We start from the raw sequence: 24218 nt of genomic DNA on the forward strand, positions 1-24218 counted from the left end.
AAAAAGTTTTTCCAACTTTTTCGGAAGTTTTTCATTTTGATGTTTTCAAAGCGAAACGTTGAGACTTCGATTTGAAACAGCTTTTCTTCATTTCAAAATTCAACGGTTTAAAATAAAACTAAAAGTAAGAAGAAAAAAACCCCTCAAGATCTAAACAAAACATTTTGTTGGACCCAAAACATATTTGCTTGGTTTTTACACTTTTCTCAATGGCCAGCAAGCCAAAAAGACACTCAGTTCTGGTCTCCTCCTCCAAGCCAAGGCACAGGATGAGGCTAGTGAAGGTTGGCTGGGTCAAAACAGAACAGCATGGGCAGTGTGTTGGGGGTGCGGGGCAGAGTTTGCACCACTTCTGCTCATTTTAAGGTCCTCTCCAGTGGTGTCTTGCTGGATTCAGTGAAACTACTTGACAATTCGCTATGGGAGAACAGCAGCGCTTGCTTTGTATCTATCAACTGGGTCACTCAGGGACCAGGACCTCACTTTCTTATGCATTTGAGAAACACTATGCAGGTCTTAGTTCGAGGTCAGCCCTGTGCTCATAGTACCATTTTCAAGGCACCTATTGATATGGCTGTGATCAGAGCCAGGCTTGCCATCCTTCCCCGCTTGGTCCACACACACCCCTTTTCTATGAGGTTGGCCTTCTCTTAAGTCAAGGCAGCTTCTGCCCCTCTGGGGGTTTCCAACCAAACAGCAGGTACGCAGGCAGTCACAGATCCTCCTTGCCCTAAAGCCTGGAGATCTTCCCAGCACACTTAAAAACTAAAAATAAGACCAGAAATAGGTCACAAAGATACACGAGAGTTCGGTTCGAAAAGAAGAAAGATTGCCACGTTCTTGCCTCTCTTGGGGCTGCAGGGAAGCTCGAGGCATAGCAAGAGCCCCAGACTGGGGAGGCACATGATCCCAATGAGTTCACTTACATAACAGGAGCGCTGTACCGGTGGGAGACCGGCTGCTGAACCCACCCACCTGTCCATCTCCCCCCACCCTCCTCCAGTCTATTGCTGAGGGAGTCACCTTGCACAGACCAGAGGCACTTCAGAGGTGGCCGGCACCTATTCTCACGGGAGCCATGCCACCGCACAAGTTGAAGCAGTCATTATAGTTAATAACAGCCCCTGCAAAAATACATTCTGTTCAGAGCACAGGACAAGCAGCTGCCTCCTCCAAACCCTCTTTCCACAATTTCACCAGACCCGACACACATTCCCATGCCAGTCTATTATTTAATACTCTCCCTACATATAGATCACAAACATGATTCCTACCTTGCAAGAAGAGGCAATCTCATCATAGCCTTGTTTTGTCTCAGCCCCACTCCCCACCCCTCATCTCTGATGTCATCTCTCCCTCCTCATGTCCTATCTAACCTCATTGTAAACTCCTTGGAGCAGGGACCTTGCCCTTATCCTTGCCAGGAAGTGGCAGTAAGGACAGGGAAGCTATAATTGTGCAGGCAATTTGTATTGTGGAAGAAGCATCGGGTTTAAGAGCCTGAAGGTCTGAATTAAAGAGGGGTGTGGCAAGGCACCAAGCTCCTGCAGCTAACCAGAGAGAGGTGTGGTTACTGACAGAGAAAACACATTAAATGCGTAATGCCAATCCACGCTTTCCCAGAACAGTGGTTCTCAGCCAGGGTATGTGTAAATACAGATCTTCCAGGGGGTACATCAAATCACCTAGATATTATTCTTGTTTTACAACAGGATACATAAAAAGCACTAGCAAAATCAATACAAACTAAAATTTCATAGAGTCAATGACTTGTTTATGCTGCTCTATAGACTATACACTGAAATATAAGTACAGTATTTATATTCCAATTGATTTATTTTATAATTATCTGGTAAAATGAGAAAGTCAGCAATTTTTCAGTAAGAGTGTGCGGTGACACTCTTGTATTTTTATGTCTGATTTTGTAAGCAGGTAGTTTTAAAGTGAGGTGAAACTTGGGGTACGCAAGACAAATCAGACTCCTGAAAGGGGTAGAGTAGTCTGGAAAGGCTGAGAGCTGCTGTCCTAGAACATAAATAGAGGCAGTCTGAGCACAGAGTTGTTCCCCAGCTAAGGTTTCATTGTACAAGTGCTCGGGGATGACCAGCCATTCCTCCAATGTTTCCTTTAGCTGTCCAAGCAAGGCTCCAACTTCCCCTGCCACACATCTAAGAGATAGAGACACCCAAGGCCAGACAGCTTAGTTACACTTTCACCTCCCCAGAGTTCAGTGGCGTTTGCGGAGCTCAGGTCTAGGAACTAGCCAACAGCATGAGGAAAGGCTATAAGCAGAGGGAGATAGTTTCCCTTTTAATTCGTTAGTTACCCATCTCACAGATACTGTCCTGGCCACATTTGCATGGAGCTTTGTTCTGAGCAGGCGCCCCCCCAGAATAAACCACAACTCTTGTGTTCTGATTCCTCGACAAAAAAGTCGCAGCTGTAGGACAAGCTCTAGCTCAGTGCTATGCGCAGGGCACCTTGTTCCCATGAGGATCAGCACACAGAAAGTCAGCCAAACTCACCCACGTCTTAGAACAGTGAGACAAATAAACCTGACAAGCCAGAACAATAGCCAGATGTTTAAAATTGCCAGCATTTTGCAAAATACATGAGAGCAGGAAAGGAAGCATCAAGAGCGCACACACACCTGTGATCACTTCTACCAGCAGTGCCAGCATCCTGGAGTAAGGAAAGCAATCCGCAGCAGGCTTGTTCAAAGACATCTCAGCACCCAGCTTTACCATCCTCTCCGGCACTCATACCACAATCAGCTGCCCTCCCTGAGCATGTGCCTTTTAAAGGCTGTAGAGAAACAGCAAATGCTGCTGCAACAGTCAGGCCTGCCCCAGGAAATTCACACACTCTCCTCTTCTCCCTTTGGGTCTTAAACATCCTCCTTCCTGCCACGGCTGCTGTCTCTATTGCAGCCCCAAGGGGAGGAAGCTAAGAAAGGAGAGGAAGAGAGAGCTGATTTGCTGTGAAGACACCCATGCTGGAAGAAATAAAGCAGAGCAAGGTTTGAGACCGGCATGTAGGTGATGATGAGGCAGAGAGGATGGGCCCATTTGGTAGGAACCAATTAAATGCCTAGCGGACATCCGAATTCAGATGGCCAGTGTGGGACCGTGCAAGAGAGAAGCTGTCTCCCATTCCCCCCCCCTTCAGAACACACAAATCACCCATGGCCCCTGATTTTCTGCTTACTGTGTCATTTAACCCCTTCACTGCTGGATTACGTGCCACATGTTCCTATCCATGTTTGCAAGCTTGTTCCGAGTTTTTTCCCCACTGTGGCCGGACTTCAGCCTTATCAAAATGGTGCCCTAGTAATAGCTCTTAGTATCACTATCCCCCAGTCAAACCCCTAGTGCAGCTAGGCAAAGCTGCTCTCTAAGGCACGCTTATACTGGTGCACCTTACTCTGCTCTCAAGGAGTGCTGGGCCAAAAATGGGTTTTCCAGTTTGCTGGCAGTTCTGAAAAATTGGGGCGGGGAAAAGTAGTTTCAGGTTGACCCGAAAACAAATAAACATTTTTGGAATTAAAAAAACATTGTTTTAAGGTCAAATGACACATTTTGTTCAACCACAAAATGAAACGTTTCCTTTAGATTTCCAGTGTTTTTTCTGTTTTCATCTTTTTATAAAAAATAAAAAAATAGAATTAAAGGAAAATTCAAAAACATCCAGTCATTTTGACCCCCCAAAATCAAATCATTTCAACTTTGGGGGATTTGTTTGTTTGGTTTTCAACATGAACAGTTCAGTGAAACTGATGTGAATTCACAAAACATTTTGGTGCTGCTGAATCTGCCTTTTTTGTTGAAAAAAGTTTCGGCTGTAAAATTTCCCTCGGGCTTGTCGGCACATACAGTGCAACAGCGGCGCAGCGGCCTCGGTAGTGCTTTAGGCCACGTCTACACTACCACTTATGTCGGCAAAACTTACTTCGGTCACTATGCTTCTCCGGCCGACATAGCTACCGCCGCTCGTTGGGGGTGGTTTAATTATGCCGACAGGAGAGCTCTCTCCTGCCGGCATAGGGAGGCTGTGCCATTGTAAGGTCTCTAGTGTGGACATAGCTTAAGTGAAGACACTCCTATGCCGATAGGAGAGTTTCTCCCGTTCCTGTAGTTAACCTATCTCCCCAAGAGGCAGTAGCTATATTGGCAGGAGAAGCTCTCCCATCAGCATAGTGCTGGCTACTTGGGGAGTTAAGTCAGTGTAAGTATGTTGCTCTGGGTGGATTTTTCACACCCGAGTGCCGTAGTTATTTCTATGTAGATCTGTAGTGTAGACATGACCTGAGCTCTAGTCTCAGGAAGGGTTCACCTACACCACCGCAAACTGTGGCTGCTAGCTGCTTTGCTTGTCTACTGGAGGGGTTTGCTCTGGTGTAGCTCCACCCCTGGCTGGCAACTTACGGCTGAAGTCCCCACTAGGACGAGGCCTTAGATCTGGGAGGACTTCCTGACGCTCTTATAAACGAATGGCTGTTCTCTTAAAGCTGCAGATGGACCATATAGGTTACTAGGTCGACTGCGTAGGAGACTGAGCTGCTATTTGCAGGTGGCTGTTTGGTGGCATGTATGAAAAGAGTTGGCTGGGCCTCCGCGGCAAGTGCCCACATCACAAAACCAGACACGTTCACAGCTAGCACTCTGGGAGAGAGGTTAAGTGCTGTAGGGGACTAACCTACCCTTGCGGATTTGTCTGCACCACAACTGCTAATGCTGTTGGGTCACACATCAGCTAAGAACTACACATTGTAGTGCAGACAGAGCCCTGGAAGCAGTGCTTCCAGCTCAGGTTGGAGGTGCATTGGAGGAAGAGTTCACACACAGTTACTACTTTTGCTGGTACCTGAGTTCTGAAAAAAGGGATGATTTCAATGTATAGGGCTATCAATCTGGCACTTTTCACCTGCAGTAAATTCACACACCGAGAAAGAGAGAGAGAGAGAGAAACTGCTGCCAGAAGCATGCAGTGAAAGAGTTAATAATCTTCTGATATAACAGAGACAAAGCAGAAGCAGAGGGGGGAAATACCCATTATCAAGGGGCTACCCATCTTCTCCCATTTCATTAAAAATAAACATTTTCCCATTGATTCCACTCTCATTGCCAATAAAATCTACTACTCTCAGGTGACAGAGAATGTCATCCTATAATAATGTGCTTTGCATTGTTTTTAATGTAAAATGCTAAGTGAATACTGGGGACATCAAAGCATCAAGGGTGTGTGATACTATGCCCATAAACTCAATGGGAGTAGGATCACACTTTGTAAGACAAAGTAGGAGACATTCTCCCCCAGAGAGTATAAAAGGTCTAATTGGGATGGGGGCAAGGACAGAATTATGATTTTTTTTCCTCCAGAGTTTCAGCTTTCATTAGGAAAAAAAAAACCTTCCATAAGTGACCCAAGTATAACTGATATAGCAACCTCTTCTTGAGTTTGAAGAGTGGCTGAAACAATAGTGCTCAGCCCCCTTCATTTGAAAGTGGGATAACTCAGATACAACGATACTTTAAATGTCAACATTGTTAAATATTTTGCTGCTTATCATGTAAGAAGCGAAAGGCAGTATCATATTGCTTGAACCTTTCTTATTCCCATGAGATCAAATCCTGAAGTTCTTAGCTAAAAATCTACAGCAATTACAGCTGATCAGGAAATGATTATTTTTTCCCATGAAAATTTTTGACAAACACATACTTTTTGTCTAAATTTTTATTCAAAACAATTCCATTTTTTAAAATCACAAAACTGTAAGCCAAACATTTTCAGGTTTTCAGCAACCAAAAAACCAAAATGTTTCATTTTCAAATCAACATTTTCTGGTTTCCTCCCCCTCCCCTAATGAAAACCCCAGTATTGTTGATAAAAACATCTATTTTTTCACAAAAAAAATCTTTTTTGTCAAAAAGCCACTTTCTGTCAAAAAAATGTTTTGGAGAGAAAAATTTCAGCACATGCTAATCGCAAGGTGTAATGGTGTAAACATATAACAGTCTGGAAAATGGTGATTATACTCCTGGGCCCTCTCTCCCATTGACTTTCTGGTCTATTTAGATTGTAAGCGCTTTGAGGCAGGGGCTGACACTCCATGCGTACAGCCAAGCACAAGGGGACCCTGTTCTAGGGAAGAGGCCTGTAGGGGCAATCATAATTCTGGCCTTAACACTGTATGTATAACAAATCCAAAAGGGATAAACAGAAAGGCACTTCCACTGCATCCAACTTTGGGAAATTAATCCAGTCAAAAGCCTTTACATTACATATTTTTAATTGTGATTTTTTTCCCTTCTATCTGTGATTTTTTTCCCTTCTATGTATACTTTTTGCTCTTCTGATTTTTTCCCTTTGACTCCAGTTCCCCTGCTCTAATCACTAGGCCATGCCAAATCCCTTGTAAAGGCATGCTCCTTTTGCACATGCACACACACCATTTTTGTGCTCACCTTGTAGGTGCAAATGAGGCACAGATGCCTGAAACTGTGACTCCAGGTGAGCAAAGGCTGGGGAGGCAGGATTAGCCTCTCCCAAAGCTGAGGAAGGAAATGAGCACAAGAAAAGACTGGGGTAAAAGAGCGGAAAGCCAGATGGGTTCCTAAAACAATGGGCAAGGGGGAATTTTTGGCTCTATAGGAACTAATGGGAAATCAGGACTCTGTGAAGATAGTCTCCTGCCAACAAGTGGGATAAAGGAAGCAGGAAAGTTTTACATAAGGGAGAATTAATGGGACTAAAAGAACCCTGCCCAATGACTCAGGGCATGTCTACACTACAAAAATCAGTTGACTTGAGGTAAGTTAACATACAGCCACCGCAGCAATTACAGTGGTGGTTCACGTCCACACTGTGCTCCTGCTGTCAGCAGTGCATGTCCTCACCAGAGCACATCCACCGGCTTAAATGTGTGGGCACTGACAACAGAGGCCCCACTGCCAGGGGCTGACAGCCCCAGGGCTGGGGGCTCCAGCTGTGGTGGGGGCTCCAGCTGTGGTGGGGGCTTCTACCTGTGAGCCCTGCGTAGGGCTGGCAGCCAACAGACGACGTAAGCAATGCAGTGTGTAGAGGGACACTGCATTGCCCTAACATCGACCTTAGTGCTACGCCTCTCGTGGAGGTGGCGTTATTAGGTCGGTGTAGTGGGCAACTTACATCAGCCGGCGCACCATTGGACTGTAGATGCTTACAGAGTTAAGGTGACGTAAGCTGCCTTACGGGGTGACCTAACTCTGTAGCGTAGACCAGGCCTCAGGATCTGTTTCAGCTGCTCCCAGAAATCCAATCCAGATTGCTCTCTTCCTCCTTCCCAGTGAAGAGGCATTGCCAGTCTAACCCCAGGGCAGGTTTCACTAGGTCCTTAACACTAAGGCTATGGCTACACTATGAGGCTTTTTGCGACAGAGCTGTGCTGCTGCAGCCATGCCGTTAAAAGCCGCGCGGCGTAGCTGCTGTTTGTCGGCAGGAGAGAGCTCTCCTGCAAACAGAAAACTGCCACCCCCCACGAGTGGCAGCAGCTTTGTCAGCAGGAGAGCTGTTCGCACCAGCGCTTTTTGTTAGTAAAACTTTTGTCATGGGGAGGGAGGGAGGTAACACGCCTGAACGACAAAAGTTTTGCCCATGAAGTGCCAGATCCTTAGTCTTGGTCTACTCTTGAAAGTTATATCAGCACAGGGGCGTGAAAAGCTACACCGCTGGCCTGTGTAGCAATGCCAGCACAACCCTGAGTAGACACAGCTAGGTCAACAGAAGCATGCTTCATCATTCGGGGCGATCGCGTTCTTACCCTGATGGAAACCCCTGATGGAAATGCCAGTATAGTCTCCATAATGTAGGCACGCGCCGGGGTTCAGGGCCACAGGCTGCCAGCTCAGAGAGAGCTGAGGCACACTCAAGGCCGTTGGTGCTGCCATTTAAGGTCATGGCTTCGGAGAGCCATAGGACCTGACTGAAAGGCCTCGTCTGCAGTCCATCCCATGCTGTAGGCATTATAAAGCTACAGCCCACGTACTGCACAGCTCAGCCCTGCTTGCAGAGTCAACCAATACAGCTGTGAGGTTACTGTCCAGACTCAATGTCTAGCAATATTACAACCCTCCCTCTGGTCGACGTTATGTCAGGCCACAGAAAAACTGCAGGGCTGAGCTTAAAGCCAGTCAAGTGACTGCCTAGAACCGCTGAGCTTTGGAGAAGTCAGGGGGCTCCCATTGACGTCAATGGGCTTGGGGTCAGACGTCTGGGGGACAGTGGGTTGTGAGTTGCTGAGGTTAATGCAGGGCCCCTAAAAGCAACTCACATCATGGCCCAGTTCCCGTTGGCCACCTGTTTTCCAGCCCTGATACTGAAGTGGGAGGCAATTCCCAGCCTCATTCCCCCCTCCGCTCCCTCCCACCCACCCTGCACTTGGGGCCCCACAGCTCACACAGTCAGGCCCAGAGAGTTGCTTGACTTTTGAAATATGTACCGGTCAAGTTCATTACCCTTAGTCTTCCCCAGTGCTGTGGAGGGGGTCTCTGGCCAGGGCATGGGCATAAAGTCAGCCCAAAGAGATGCACGCTGCCTGAGAAACTCTGCTAGCAATTCAGTAATTGGCACCAGGTGAGTAGGCTCCGCTTCCTCGGGGTCCAGGAGGCAGGTAGACGTCCGGCAGGGAGGCTCGCAGAAGCTGTGCGGTTTCTTGGCCTTCCCCTGTGAAGATGAAGGTCAGGTCACACAGGCTGGATGCCAGCAGAGCACGTGCCCAGAGATGGGCTAGCACCCTCAGAACATTAGCTCCTGGTCTCAGGATCACGCCCCAAGAGGCTGCCTTTACTAGACACCATCCCCTAACATCACAGTGGGTATTGACTGATTCCCAGACAAGGTAAGAGGTTTACAATGTGTTTGGTAAATCCATGGGGCTGGGCTTTTCTGTTACCTGGTAAGGACTTGAGTATTTAATTGCTCTGATTAGTCAATAGGCCAAATTCATCCTTGGTGCAAATGCACTGACTTCAGTGGGACTGCACCAAGGATCAGGCTGGCCCCGCTGTTTGTACGGCCTAGTGGAAATGAAAAGAATGGTGTAAGTGCAATGTACAATCAGTGAATCATGAGTAACTATTTTTGTGTATTGCTTATAAGGACCGGTTCCCTTCTGTAGAGTCAGCCTGGAGCTGGGAACTGGCCACACTCCTGAAGGGGCAGCAGTTCCCTGAGGCAGCAGCCAGCCAGCCAGCCACAGAGGGCTGCTAACCTGCATGACTGAAAGGCTAGTGGGCAGTGTCTCTGCAACCTCTCTGCCTGGGAGCTGCCGGGTAAGAAAGAAGACCACTCCCATCCACCACCCTACTGGCTTTGTCCCCAGGTGCCCCTTTGTGCCAGCTAGGGGCCGGCCCATAGGGCAGACATAATGCCCAGGGCTCGGGTCCTCTGTGCCTGGTGCACGGTCAACTCTGCCAGCTTGGGGCAAATTCCAGGGCAGAGTGGAGGTGAAGCAGGGCAGGCCAGGGGTCGGTAAGAAGTTTGAGCGGGTGTGGCGGGGGCAGACCCGCTCCCTGGCAGTGTTGTACTCTCACAAAGTCACACAGAGGCCCTTGAAGCAGTCCTAGCCTGTGCCGTGGGGCCGTGCTGGCCCCAACAGACACTGAATAGGCAAGGCATGAGCTGCCTCTCCTCTCTGGGTTAGCACCTTTGCCAGCCCAGGGGTGAACCTGTCTCTTAACTCAGAGCAATCACTAGGGGCCGATCCAGCCCTTGGTCATGTTACAAAGTGCAGGCTACTGAATGGCATTGACCGTTTCATTTCCAGTGTGATGTACACACACAACTGGGCCACTCTGATCTTCGCTACAGTCCCACCAATTCAGTGCATTGCACTAAGGGTGAGTTAGGCCTATTAACTAATCAGATTAATTCAGAGGCTTTAATAGGTGCAGTCGTTTTGGTTTCAATGGGAATTACCTCCACTTACCCCAGGAGTGACTCTGGCCCCTGAGCTCCCATTTCCCAGCCCAGCATCAGGAAAGGCCCCATGATGGCGCAAGGCCTAATAAGCAGGAGTAAGCTATAAACTGTGTCTTCACAGACAGGCTTTCTTGCTGAGGAATTATATTGTTTTTGCCATGCCTGCAGCAGCGAAGGTGAGAGAATGTGCTATGCCTTCTTCCCCTTTGATACCGACTTAATTGTCAGAAGAGGAACAAGGCTCTTTAATGATTAAACATTGCAATTAAATATTAAACAGCCAACTTCTTCTTCTGACATTAAGGCAGCAGCTGACCTAGATGAGAGTTGCTTTCAGCTTATGACACTGGGTCCCTCTTGTGCCCGGGCTATAAACCAGGCCAGGTTTCAGACAGCAGCTGCTAAGCACCCAGTGCCTTTTAAAGTGCCGTGTGACTCCATCCAAGCCAACGGTGTTGCCCTGATGTAACTGGTAGCGTGATTCTTAAAAGATTTTAAACCCCTCACCTTTCCCTCGTTCTTAAATGAACTGCATGTGGTATCAGCGAGCACTGGGACACAGCTTTGGCACATACAAGAGTGAGCTCTGGACCCCCTGGGGCGTTTATCAACCACAACACATGGGTCTGCAATCAGCTGTTATTACCTCATAACACAGGGTGAGTATTTTGTCAGATTAAGTGCATATTTGGGAATTTGTATCTCTTTGCTGCTCCCTCATTAGACCCACATTTACTCCTGCTGTTGTATTCATTTGAGACCCCCTTGAAATGATTAGACCTGCCTAGCAGGTAAAGAGAGCCAGGAAGAGGTTAATTTGTAAGGATTGCCATCTGAGGCCATGTCTGTACTAGGAACGCTTACCTCTCTCCACTGCAAGACAGCTGAAGGCAACATCTGTTCCTATCCAACTCAGTCCAGCCCAACCCCCACCCCCACACAGAGAAGTACTCACATACATAAACAACTCATACATTTTAAAGCAAGGTCAACATAGCTACTTTGGTGAGGGGTCTTTAAAAACCACACCCCTGACCAGCATAGCTCTGATGACCGAACTCCCAGTGTAGCCACAGCTATATCCATGGAAGAAAGTTTTCACCAACGTAGCTACCAGTGTTCAGGCACAAGGTGTTCCTACATGGAAAAACCGCTTCCATCAGGGTCGGCTGCATCCACACGACAGGGTTATGCTGGAATAGCTATGGCAACATGGCTATCTCGGTGTAGTCTCTGTAGCGTACACATCCCCTGACACAGAAACAAGCACGTACACACTCACACACATCCGCTTCCAAATGTTGTGGACACTCCTTCAGAGGCTGTTTTATAGAGAACTGCAGTCTGTAGACATTCACTTATATAATAATAATAACCATCATCATTATAAATGTATCACAGTCTTGAGCCGAACGACACTGCCCACATGAACCAGAATCTACATGGTCCAAACAAGATTAATACACATTTCTTTAGCATACAAGATAAGTTACCTGCAGCCAGCCATGAAAAGATGACCTACAAATGCTTAATGCGCTTCTGGAAGGTGCTCAGATACTACAGTGCTAAGGGTGGTATAAGAACCTATATATAATAGAATAGCAAGGTAATTTCTTAAAAATTGGATATTCCCTCTTTATGCGGAATAAGAATGATTGAGCGGATTTTTGTTGATGGGTGGGGATTTTTAAAGTATTATTTTCTATTTTGTTTTACCTTTAAAATATCAGGAATATCAAAAATCTGGTGCCCCCTGGTTTTTCCTGGAGGTCTCACATTAATAGTGGGAGATTTCTCAAACCTTAATTAAAGGAGTGCTGTTAATGTTTTCACAAAGACTTTCTTTCTTCCAAGTGTTTATTAGGTGTTTGGCTTAATGTTAATATTAACAAAAGTAAGCAAACAAAGAATTTTAAACAATCTGCCTCCCCCCTGCACAGTTGTTTGACCTTAATCAATAGCTTTCTATTTCTCTATAGGGTTTCAGGGTAGATAAGATCTGAACTGCTAATGTAAAATGCAGGAGATTTTCTAACAAAGCTTCCAGGCCTTCTTCATTCAGCAGAAAAATGTAAAATAGGGGCACCCAGCTGTAATGTCGTCGTCCCCCACCACCGCGTGGGACACCTTTTTAAATAACCTAACTCAAAGGGCCACTGCACAAGGCCAAAACTCCAGCTCAATCACAGTAATGAAGAAAAGGACCTAGGGGCAGCCTTTCAGCAGCACTCAGGACCTGATTCACAAGTGCTCAGCACCCACCATACAGACCAGATTTTCCAGAAGGGCTCAGCACCCTGAGGTTGCTACAATGATACTTATGAGAAAATATTCAAAAAAGCACAGCACCCTATCTGCTAAAAACCTGGCCCAGTTGAGGGTGCTGAGCACGTCTCAAAATTCCAGCCGGGCCCACTCCCTTTCCTTTCTGCTAAACCCCAGGGTGCTTCTCACATGCAGCAGAGCAGACCTAGGGGATCTGCCATTTTACTGGCCACATCCCTTCCCCATGCTGCACGGGCGCCAACTCCTCCGTCAGAGGAGAGGATGTTGGTCTGACTCTGCCCATTCTAACTCACAAGGCATGGGGAAGGATGTTTTTAACCCCCCCCCCCAATACACACAAAGATCTGTCACTCTGGGAAGCAGCTAGTGATGGTTGCTGTCAGCAGGAGGATGCTGAGCTAGATGGACTGCGGGGCTGCTGCAGGCTTGCATTGTCCATGTTCCTATGTCTATAGGGATCGGTCTTGGGCTGACCAGTCTAGATTGGACCAAGCAATGCTTAAACTGTTGACGAAAGCCATTATCCCAAGTGCAGAGTAAGCCCCACTAGGGGTTAAACCCCCAACCCTGACAGCTTGCTGCCCTGCTGCTAGCTGTTGAAATAAAGTGGAATACTTGTGTCTGTCTGTGCTGCAATCCCCTGCTGTGCTTGATAACATGTATCCCCCTTATTCTCCAGTGGGCTGGTGTCGAACTCAATCATGGTGCCAGTGTTAGAATGAGGCTGTGCTGTTAAAATGGGAGGGGGGGGGTGTTGTTGAACTCCACTCACCCTGCACACACCAGCGGGACAACCAATTGAGCACCAGTTCCAGAGGGGCTGAGAGGGAGCCAGCTGAAAATCCTAGTGCAGACACAGCCCTGGCTGTCATGGCTTAAGGGCTTGGTTTTCTTGGCCCTGGCTGGTTTGGATTGCCCTGGGAGTGTAGCTTTGTATCCAGGTATCCCTGCCCTTTCTGGTTTTTAAATAGGAATTTACACATACTGTATAACATAAAATGCCTCTGGCTGCTTCTTATTGAAAATGGATCCTGGAAAAATCAGCTCTGAGGGGCAGACAAAACAATGAGGGTGATGGGGGGACGTGACAGGAAACTGCTACTCTGAGCACATGGTGGCTCTTCCCTTCTGGGAGAGAGAACGCCCGACACCACTCTCCAAAGCATGAGAAATCTTCCCTCCCAAAGCAGCTTTTCCCACCTCTATTCAGTATTGCTGAGAGTTTGATCATTTTGAAGAGGGGAACAAGCATGCTTCTGAAATCAGCCTCTCCTGCCTGCTGCTGCCACCCCTGTAGCAACAAGTCTGTGCCCAAGAGCCAGCCCTCCCCAAAGTCAACTCTTCTCTGGCCCTAGATTCTGACACCCATAGGTGCTGGAACTAGGGGTGCTGTAGGTGCTTCAGCACTCCCTGGCTTGAAGTGGTTTCCATTATATACAGGGTTTACAGTTTGGTTCAATGCCTCGCAGCACCCCCCCCCCCCACTATATAAATTGTTCCACCACGCCTGCTGACACCCCTGTATGGGATAGTCCATGATCGAGGACCAGGCTTCCCTCAAACCAGCTCCTTTCTGTGCCCCAGAATAAGGGACCACCAGGGAATAAATAAGTAGATAAACCAAAGTGTTACCTGCCAAAAGGAGACAGTCAAGAAGGCAGAGCTGTCCAGTCACGCAGCACTGGAGGAAGCCGAGTGTGCTAACTAGTACCAGTTGCATAAGGGTGTTATTTACCTCTCTGTGTTTTTGTTTTGGTGAGTTAGTCTGAAGGTCAAAGGAATATTCTCAAGGAGTGGCCTATGCCAGGAAGTAAATTATTACCCTGCCATTGCTCTGCGGGGACAAAGAGGTCCCGGAGAGCCACTCGGGGGGAGGGGAAGGGGTGTGTGAGGACAAATCTCCTGCTGAAGAATTAGAGGGCAGCTCATCACAGAGGAAAGAAGTGAAAAGGGTCTGAACAAAGTGCTCTGTTTTCTGAAGGCAGGTCACATGCTGGGCACTAGCTGAGGTAATTAGGCATGTGGCACCTGCTAAATGCTGGTTTCAGAGTAGCAGCCGTGTTAGTCTGTATTCGCAAAAAGAAAAGGAGGACTTGTGGCACCTTAGAGACTAACCAATTTATTTGAGCTGTAGCTCATGAAAGCTTATGCTCAAATAAATTGGTTAGTCTCTAAGGTGCCACAAGTACTCCTTTTCTTTCTGCTAAACGCTGGCAGCAAGAGCGGCAGGGGAATGTCAGAAGTCCTGAATCCGGACACAATCCATCTGCTAACAGCTAGAACACGGAAGTGGGATGATATCAGTGAAGGTCCCCATCAAATGCTGGATTCTCCTCTTCTCATGGCTCCCTAATAGCCTTGCGATTTATAGCCCCCTACAATCCTCCTGCAGCCCTGTATGGAATCGTCACAGGTGTATAAAGAACCATGAAAAAGTGAGGATTTGGTGTAGTTTCTATGGAGATAAAGATACTCCTGAATGGGAGCATAAAAGGCTTTCCCACCAGAAAGGTTGGTGTCTCCAGCTCCTGGCTGTATGTTACAATTACAGCTTGGCAGGAAATGACTTTCTCATGTCGGGAATATTTTGGAGATGTCAAAAAAAGTTCCCATCTTGAATTGGGACAAAAATTGACATCACAGAAATTGTTGCAAAAATTCCATCCAGGTCAATCAAAACATTTTGCTTTGATCATGTTCAATACATTTTGTTTTGTTTTTGAAGTTGTTCCTTAAAAAACAAAACAAAACTAACATTTCAAAACAAAAAGTGGTTTCAACTAGAAAAAGTCCCCAAAACTTTTCTGCTTGAACATGTCAAAACAGGACTTTTCAACAACTTTGAAACTTTTTTCTCAAAAGTTAGACAAGTCAGGAGACTCATCAAAACCCGTTTCACAAACAGCTTAGGTTTAGATTAATCTGCTTTTTTTTCAGCAAAAAAAACGGTTAATCTAAAAACTCCCGACCAACTCTCGTTATAATCTGCTACAAGGACACAGTACTTTTTGGGGGCAGTATACAGCAGGGAGCCAACCGATTGAGGGACACCGGTTACAGCTGGGGAAGGCTGGACTTTGCAGCTAGTCCTAACTCTCTAATGCACTGAATCAAGGTGCTGGATTCCAGCACCCCGAACTCTGGGGCAGCTTAAGCCCCTCTCAGAGATGGACTGTACATGCTTTGTTCTACAAGGCTTGGAATCGGTCAGACTTGGCTGTATCCCCTGCTGCCACAGATTACTGGGGAATAGGAACTCTCCTCTGGTAAGAAAGCCGGATGCCAGAAGTTTTGCCTTCACAGAGCGAATCAGTGGTTGCCTTGGCCCTTAGGGCACTGTTTAACCTTGCACAGATATTTCTGTCTGCGCCTCTTGAACATGGCAGCAGATGCTGGTATGCAAAGGAGATCTTATCATATCAGACAGCTCAGCAGTTGCTTAAAGATCTCTCATGCCCCACGCCTGTGCTGGGGGCATTAAGGGGCTGGTATGAATCATGGTATTGTGGCTTTGCAGGCAGAGTGGAATTTTCCACAGTCGTATGTCGACGCCCTGCCCCGCCCTTCCTTCACAGCAGCTGAGGCACGACAAGAACTCTGGCCTGAAGGGGAAACACCCCCAACTGGATGTTGGCGGTGAAGTTGTAGCCGTATCAGTCCCGGGATATTAGAGAGACAAGCAGACTTACAGGGTCAAATGGAGAGGGAACCGCAGAGCACACTGATGGGAGATGGGGGCTCCTCGGCAGCAGTTGGGTTTACAGTCTCTCCACCCAGACCTGCCTCTCCTTGGCCCTTTGGCAGTTGTGCCAACTACGGCATTCATGGCACCTCTGAGATTTCTGAGCTCATCCTGCTGGTCCAAGAAATCCCTCCCCAAACAATCCCAAGCCAAAAGCCTGAGGTGAGGCAAGGTAGGCTGAGAGCCCGCCCAGAAGCGAGAGCAACCAGGGGGCAGAGGGGTTGTGTAGCATTGCTTCCCCTCTGGCTCTGCTGCTGAGGAGACAGAGCCCTGAGCTACCAGCCCCTCTGGCTGTGCTACTGGAGGGGCAGGAGGATGGGGTCAGATGGGGAACTTCATTCCTCTCTGCTGCCTTTGTGGCCTGCTCCCTTTCTTGTCCTTGCACCATCTCATGGGCTCCCCTAGGCTTGGAGCACCCTTTCTCTCCTTGGGCATGGATCAGCCACCCCTCCTGTAGTCAAGCCTCCCCTTACCCTACAGGACTTCTGCACAGCCTTCCAGTGGGCATCTGCCCCAGCCAGAAATGGTGAAAAGAGACTCTGCCCTCCATGGAGACCAATTCTGCTGTATTCCAATGGTGCAAATCCAGAGCGACGCCATGTCATTCAGTGCTATAACCGAGATCAGCCTCTGGCCGTGGACTTCATCTACCATTGTCCTCCATGTGGTACGTGCCTGGTCTTTGCATTCCTGGCCTAACTTTAATTGGTGGCTGGGGCTGTGCATTATTCTGTCTTAATCAGCACCTTGTGCAGTAAGAGGCAGCGTGGGCCAATAGACAGAATACTATGCTGAGAGTCAGGAGACCTGGCTTCTGTTCCTAGCACTGTTATATGACCTTGGGCAAATCACTTTTCCTCTTTAGCCTTGGTTTCCCTTTCTGCAAAATGGGGATAAAGACACTTACCTTCTTTTGTAGAGCACTTGGAGAGGTCTGACTGAAAAGGGCCAAACGTGGGCTAAGAATTAATAACCAGGCACCAGCTTTGTATAATTCCATCGCTCACATTGATTTATTGTATTTTAAAACACTGACAAAAACACATCACATCTTGATTTGTTTGTTTGTTAATCCTCTGTATACTCAGGACACAAAGTTCCAGAATAGCTGCACCAGCGACGACGAGAGTATTTCGTCATGAAAACACACACACACAAAAGGTGCCAATCCCCCAAAAACAAAAACAGAAATTAAATGAGTGCAAAATGAATGAAAGTGCAAAAAAGCTTTGTTGTCATTCACACACCCCTTCCAAAACACAAGCCCCTTTCCCCCCAACCAAATAACAGCAAACCCCACTCCCCAAAATAAAGGGGGGGGGGCTGGGTAGAACCAGGCTGCAGCCTTCTACTAGTACCCTTTCCTTGGCACTGCAGGATAAACTGTCAGCCCAAGAAATTATGACAACAGGAAGAAGAAAAGCCAGCCAAGTAATGGCTTCCAAAGGCTCTCTCCTCCTCTTTTTGATTTCCGCCATTGCACTCAAGTCCAAAGGTTCTCCTTGAGTTCTCCTAGCTACCTAACCTCCTGGACAATTTGGATTTATTTTCTTTTTAAAAAGTGCTTGAAGTTGGTGCAGAAATAGCTTGGCTCTCATAGTTCTGGAAAGAAACAAAAGATGGGACACCCCATTCTTTCCCCTCCCCCACCCCCGAGTTCTAAGCTAGTCTGTCCCCCCACCCCCAAAGTTTCTGACTTTAGCAAGATGCTGCCCCATTACCAGTGTGTGACTGGGAAGGAATAAATCCCAGCCTGACAGCTGAAAGCTGCTCCTCCCAACCTCCTGATCTGCAGAACTACCACCCAACCCACCATCAAGAGACACCGCCACTCTTGGGAACAGACCTGAATTGGACATGGGACCGTGTTCCCTTACAGGGGCCTGATCCAAACCCCACTGAGGTCCATGGTCCCGTTTGCTCCAACCGGCCCTGCCTCAGGCTGTCCATGTGGAGACAGGCCCTCTGCTACCTCCAGGCTAGCCAAGGGAAGAGCGATGGGTTGTCTAGCTGACAGGCTGTCATTAAAGAACCGGGCATCAGACTTTCTGTCTGCCATGGGAATCTGGGAAAGGGGTCTACTGCTCCCTTCTCCATCCCCTCACATGGAGGCGGGGGGGGGGGGGGAGAATAAAGGAGGAAAAGGGATGGGGAGGAAATGGGGGAAAGAGACTGAGTGTCCCCAAAATCCTATAGTCAGCCCTGCTGACTTGGGGAGTTCCTCAGGACACTGGGCAGACACTTTCTGGACAGGACCAGAACAGCCCCCCCCTTCCCGGCCCATGTTCTACCAGGTCGCTCCAGAAGCGAGAGTTGCTCCCAGGGACACTTTGTATCTGGTAAAAGTCGTACAAATCCTAGAAGCGTGCGGACTGTGCTCTTCTCCTGTCCCATGGGCCTGGCTGCTGGGCTGGCATGGGGATTATGGGAATGAGAACCAGGGCAGGGGCCAACCCCACCGCCTGGCTGAGCTCACACATAATGCTGGCAGCCTTCCCAGGGCAGCAGAGTGTCACAATCACAGTCAACGTAGCTGTTGTCAGCACCAGATGGCAACGGTCACTGGGGGCTATAACATGAGAGGGGAATTTGCTGCTGTCACAGGGGCGAAGGACTGGCTGATTGTCCTACCTGGCCCCAGCAGATAATTCTGTGCCACCTCTGCCACACCAGGTCCCAGGCCCACCAACTTCCCTCTGCTTCCCTCAGGATGGGCAGGCATAGCCAGAGACTGCAACTCAGAAGTCCATTTGAGACATTTTTAGCTGTTCTAGCCTCCCACAAAAGGAGTGCTGAGAAGACTCCTGGGCCAAGCTCATCCCTAGTGAAACTACTGATTCAGAGAGTGCCACCAGTGAGAAATTTGGTCTGTTGGGAGGTTAAGGACTGAGACCCTCAGCGGGGGCTTTAGCTTTTCCTATGCATGGGCCTCAAGGCTCCCGCAGCTGGTGAAGCTTCTAACAAGTTTAAAACAGGGAGGAGATCTTGGCACGAACGTGCCACAGAGGCCGACAGTGATTTTTAGGAGGCGTTCAGAACAGAGGACAAAGCTCCTCCTTCTCAGCCCTCCCATCGGGGTCAGGGAGAAAGCTGGGCAGGGAACGTTTTGCCCATCCAGTTTTTAAGATTTAAAAAAAAAAAAAATTCCATTCTGCACTGGGACAAAACTGAGAGCTTTCAGAGCTTCTCAAAAAAAAGAGAGAGCCCCCGCCTCCAGAATACGCCGTAGCCCCATAGCAAGGGCACTGAGCTGGGCTATCGGAGATCCAGGGTCAAGTCCATGTGTATCCTAGCAATGGAGGTTATAAGGAATTCTGGGATTTCTCTCTGGTTTTGACCAGAAATTCCATTCTGGACCTGAGGAACCTTCCAGCCAAAAGTTTAATCAGACCTGGTATGTTCCCGCCAAAAGTTTCAATTTTGATGAGTCAACGTTTTCTGACAAAAAAAACATCTAGACGATAATTCCCAACCAGTTCCAATCAGGGAAGGGCTGTCCTTCTGCCCCCACATCCAGCTGCTGCCACATGGCCAGCTGTTCACATCTCAAGAACCACATCCCTCCAGTGAAGAGAGCGTGCCACAAAGAACAGAGTTGGACAAACAGTAGAGGAAATAGCATCAATAGATTTTCTCGCTCTCTCTCACATACACACACTGCTTTGGGTTTTTGTCTTTTTAAGAAAAAAACGTTACAAGCTTTAACAGTACATAGCCCTTGGCTGTCTACAAAATCTGTATTTCTCTCACCCAGACCAATTCAGAAGCTTCATACCTCAAAGGTCAGGAAATAGTCAACCCAAGAGGGGAATGGACTCATGGTTGAGGCAGCAGCTAAGCGAGCGTGACATAAGAACGCTGTCATTAACACAGACACACACACACAAACACACACTCTATCTCACTTCACATTTCCAGTGAGGATCATCTTCTTGGAGAGCTCTGACCCGAGAAAATCCCCCCTGAGAGACCATTCCTACAGGTGGGCATACCAGTCCAGTCCGGTCTGTGTCCCAGGTTACACTGCAAGGACGTGAGAAAGCAGTTCAGGTAAATCTCCTAGAAGCTGTATGAAAGGGTTGGATGGACACAGTTTGGCCATGGAGCTCTCTGGTGGCTACAGCCTACAGTCTCAGCAGGAATCAGGAAGTTAGTTTCACAGGAGCCCAGAAATCCAGCTGAAAGTCTGTAAGGTGTCAGGTAGCCAGAGAACAGCTCACCCAGTGTCTCAGTAATAGAACAGGAGATTTAATCTCATTGGCCATTGAGATTCTAGGGAGATAATCCTGGGCGGACATTTACAGCTCCTGTTCCCTTCAAAATGGGCCCACTTACTGGAACAGCTTCCACAGGAACCAACCACTTGATCTTTTGTTGTAGCTTCAAATGCAGAGCACAACTCAGGCATCTGACACTCCATTCAAGTGCCAAACCCAAAGTGCCCCTCTGGCATTCAGCCAGCACAATGACTGCTTAGCTCACCTTTAGCTAAAAGACGAATGTAGTCACTTAGCAGGTTGAGATGAAGCTGATGAGAACAGGAGACTTCTTCCTTTCTTTCTCTGCAGTAGTTGCTTCCTATAAAGACACTGACTGAGCCTTGTACGGGGATATAACGAGCTAACCAGGATACTTGCTTGCGTTCAGGATGAAGTTTGGAAATATGTCAGGGGAGGTTGATATGGAGAGTCCCAAAGCTGAAGCCATGTTTGTATCCCAAGGTCGCTCCTCATCCTCCTCTCCTCCCAACCAACAACAGCCCAGGAGAAGAGGTCCTCTTTGGATGTGGAGGCTGGTTTGGCACCATTTGCTGAGGATCAGGCATCTATGGAAGGATTGGGTCCAGAGCCCACAACTCCTCTCCTCCCATTTCGCTTCTCCCCGCAGATGAACATATGGCAGCATTTGAACAGATGGAAGAAAATGAAAGGGAAGGAAAGAGAACTTGCGAAACACACCCAAACGCTTACAAAAAAACCCCATAAATTGTGTAAAAATCTCTCATGAATAGCAAGCAGCAAACATTGGAATGGCAGGTCAAATGTGACCCCAAAGAGTCAATAATAAAAAGAGTCAAAATGCTGCATTTCCATGGGAAGCCTAGCATGAATTTGACCCATATGTACATGAAAGTGGACTTCATATGCCATGTTGCTATGAGACATGTTGCTGGTGCATATGGTAGGAGCTCTCATCCCTGTCTTCAATGACTGGGGAGAGGGGAGGGAAGCAAAGGAAAAGGTCGATTCCTTTAAGGAATTGCAGACCTTGCGAATGCAAATGTTTCTAACCTGACAGAGCGCGGTTTGGGGACTGTGGTCCCTCTGTCCAGCCTACACCTCTTCTGACTGGTCCTTCAAGAAGTTTTTACGTGGCTGGAGTAAAGGCAATTGGTCGCACGCCATCACACACCCTGCACTGACCTTTTCTTAGCCAATCCCAAGAGACTGTCTTGTTAATAACCAGCAGGTGATTGTCTTTTGAAAAAGCAGTTTGCAAGTCTTATCCTAGGGGGATGTGTGTCAAGTAGCTAAGGACAAAAATCTGGCCCACCTTGAATTTCTTACAGTTTGATGGCGAAGGGCTGCTGAGATCTGAAAATAAAACCCCCACCATTGAGACAGAAAGGAAAAGGCCATTCTAACTCTGCAAAGGATGTCTGTGCTGCAGAGCAGCCACCTATCCAGCAGAGTGGGCACAACTTAACTGACTAGCCTTATTCCCAGAGCTGTGCTGACGTGGCTGGTATATTTATACTTAGGCTGTAAGCTCTTTGGGGCAGGGACCATTGTTGCGTTCTGTGTTTGTACAGCCCCCTAGCGCAGTGGGGTCCTGGTCCATGACTTGGGCCCCTAGCTGCTACTGCAACACAAATAATAAATAGTAATAAAACACTGACTTCCCCAGCAGCAAAGAGATCTGCAGCATAAATAGCACTATGGATTCGTTCCCCATGAGAAACAGAAGGAAATGGAAGAAAATTCAAGTTGGCCTCATGGCAAAGGTGAACCAGGGCAGGGGCAAAGCAAAGTTACTGCCCAGCTTCAAAGGGAGAGTCACAAAAACTGGAGAGAAAACAAATGGAATGTTATCAAAAGCTACTTGAGAATGTCCCGTTGAAAGAGCATTAAATACCCACCCCCAACGCAGTGAAATATGCTGGGAAAATTCTCTACAATTGCTAAGAAAAGGGAAAATGAGTCATTCCTCTAAAACAAGCATGTGTGTGCTCACGTATGTGAGAGAAGGGGTGTGTGCAGGCAACTTATTTCTTATGAGATCACCAAAATTTCTGATCTTGGTTTCTTGAGCAGCACCACCATCCCTCAGCCCCCACACCTTCTCCCCGGTACCTCATCGGTCCTGAAACACACACACACACACACACACACACACCATCCTATGGAACAGGGTCAGTCAGAAGCGCTTGAAGGGCAGGGGGGTCATCCCATCTCAAATCCGCATTCTGTCCTTTTAAAAGCATCAGTGGGAGAAAGCACTGGTCAGCAGTACCCCGACTGGAGCTCCCCCGCCAGGCCGGAGGAGAAGTGTAACAGGGCAGGGGAAGAGAAAGACAGAAAGAGATGGGTTTGGTGCAAGGACAGAGAAGGTGACTCAGAGAGAGAAGGAGCGTGCAGGATTTTACAACTGCTGCAGTGGGGAAGGTCTCTGCTCCAGTGAGCCAGACAGACAACTTGGCAGCTGCAGTGCTGAGGGCAGTCCCAGGCTGTGGGGCATGGTCACTTTAAGGTGTCGTCGGCATTTTTGAACATGAGGATGGCGTTGTAGATCTTGAGTGCTGGGCCCAGTTTGACGCTCATAATCTTGACGATGTCGGCCTGTGTCAGCAGAAGGAACGCCTCCCCGTCAATCATCTGCAGGAGAGATGTGGGTGGGTCCGGAGTGTGCACCATGCTCACGGGAAATCTGGATTCCAGAGCTGCCCATCCCCACTCCCACCCCTCAGGGCTGTGTGCTCAAACAAGAAGCATGCCCTTCAAAGCCCTTCATGCCCTTCAAAGGTGGCTCTTGGGATGGACTAGCTAGGGATGTTACAAGCACGGGACATATGATCCTGCCTCTTCTCAGTGAAAAGCCCAGCCTCCTCCCCAGCCGCATCACACTAGGAGGCTGGTAAGTGGCAATGGAAAATGGTGCCACAGAAGGTAAAAATGCAGCTATCTACTAGACAGGGTGGGGTGCTTCTAGCAACCGAAGCACCCAGAGTCAACCGGCCCCAGCAGCTCTGCACAAGTGTCTGAGTAATTCTCTCTGCCAACGAGTCTGGGTCAGATGTGCTCTGTGTGTGGGTCAAAATCTTTGCAACCACTGGAGCTGCAAACACAGCCTGGGATGTGGGACTCCAGCTGGGCACGTAATCCCCAGTAACAGAGATCCAGCAACAGGAACTGAGGGAGGGGGTGGTGGACCTGGGACTAAGCAGACCCATTGGCCTTTTGGGAGAAGGCTGCAGCACTGCCTACAGAGCAGCTCTGCTTCTGCTCCCCCACAGACCCCTTGGAGCTCTCCTACCCCAAGACCCCATTCACAGGGGACTAGACTTGCCCCATACATGGAGTGTCGCCGGATCTATCTATTAACTATATCTGGATAGATCCATGAGGTGCCTTATGTGCACGATAGACAGACAGACGTCTGAGGTCACTATCAGTGGGTTCTGCTGTAATCGGCCGCTGGTGCTATCCCAAACAAATGCTCTCAAGGACTGTTGCTTTAACAGCAACAGGGCAGAGTCCCAAAGGCTGGTGGCAGGAAACCATGTAGGCAGCCTGTTCTCCCACCCCCCTCCAACTGCAAGTGGGCTTCCTTTGTTCCCCTCACTGACGCACTGAGCCCCATTCCCCTTACCTCATCCTTGAAGAGTTTGGCTTGGTCCTCACAACCTGTTAGCGTCTGAACAAAGCTAAAGACCTTCGGAAGAGACAAGGAGGGAAACACAGAATCAGGGAATTAGCCTGCCTGAAATTCCACCAGCGGAGCTCCCTTTTCAGGGTCTAAGAGGACATGCCACAGAGCTAGGAGTCTCCAGAATTCTGCATGCCCTGCTCCAGCCAAGATCTGCTGCTTTCTGTATAACCCATGGGTCGAACGGGATGCAAAGAACCTTTTATTCTAGCATACTTGAGTGGAGATGCCTGCTGTCCACAGAAAGGCAACACATGACAGCAGGTACCTCACAAATACACTCACGAAACAATGGGCCCTGGAGCAT

At 48.3% G+C, this 24218-nt stretch overlaps 2 protein-coding genes across 8 annotated transcripts in view; both read right to left on the minus strand.

The window, feature by feature from the left end:
- Positions 1-14074, minus strand: part of SGK2 (serum/glucocorticoid regulated kinase 2) — a 35581-nt gene extending 21507 nt beyond the window's left edge. Inside the window, exons 1-2 of one of the 6 annotated variants that reach the window (XM_043526671.1) lie at positions 13876-14074; positions 8493-8700 (exon numbers count right to left, since the gene is read on the minus strand). In XM_043526671.1, the coding sequence (XP_043382606.1) occupies positions 8493-8544 (52 nt within the window). In that variant the 5' untranslated portion in view covers positions 8545-8700; positions 13876-14074. Of the gene's footprint in view, positions 1-2650; positions 2921-8476; positions 8701-13875 lie in introns of those variants that run through there. The other 5 variants (XM_043526672.1, XM_043526675.1, XM_043526674.1 and 2 more) reach the window with 5 other exon arrangements.
- A 5518-nt stretch (positions 14075-19592) lies between these two features.
- L3MBTL1 (L3MBTL histone methyl-lysine binding protein 1) overlaps positions 19593-24218 on the minus strand; it is a 56221-nt gene continuing 51595 nt past the window's right edge. For both annotated transcript variants that reach the window (XM_037916057.2, XM_027819576.3), the window contains exons 21-22: positions 23855-23917; positions 19593-22860 (exon numbers count right to left, since the gene is read on the minus strand). In XM_037916057.2, coding sequence (XP_037771985.1) covers positions 22726-22860; positions 23855-23917 — 198 coding nt within the window. In that variant the 3' untranslated portion in view covers positions 19593-22725. The remainder of the gene's footprint in view (positions 22861-23854; positions 23918-24218) is intronic.

This window comes from Chelonia mydas, chromosome 13 (genome assembly GCF_015237465.2).
Source record: "Chelonia mydas isolate rCheMyd1 chromosome 13, rCheMyd1.pri.v2, whole genome shotgun sequence".
Lineage (NCBI taxonomy): Eukaryota > Metazoa > Chordata > Testudines > Cheloniidae > Chelonia > Chelonia mydas.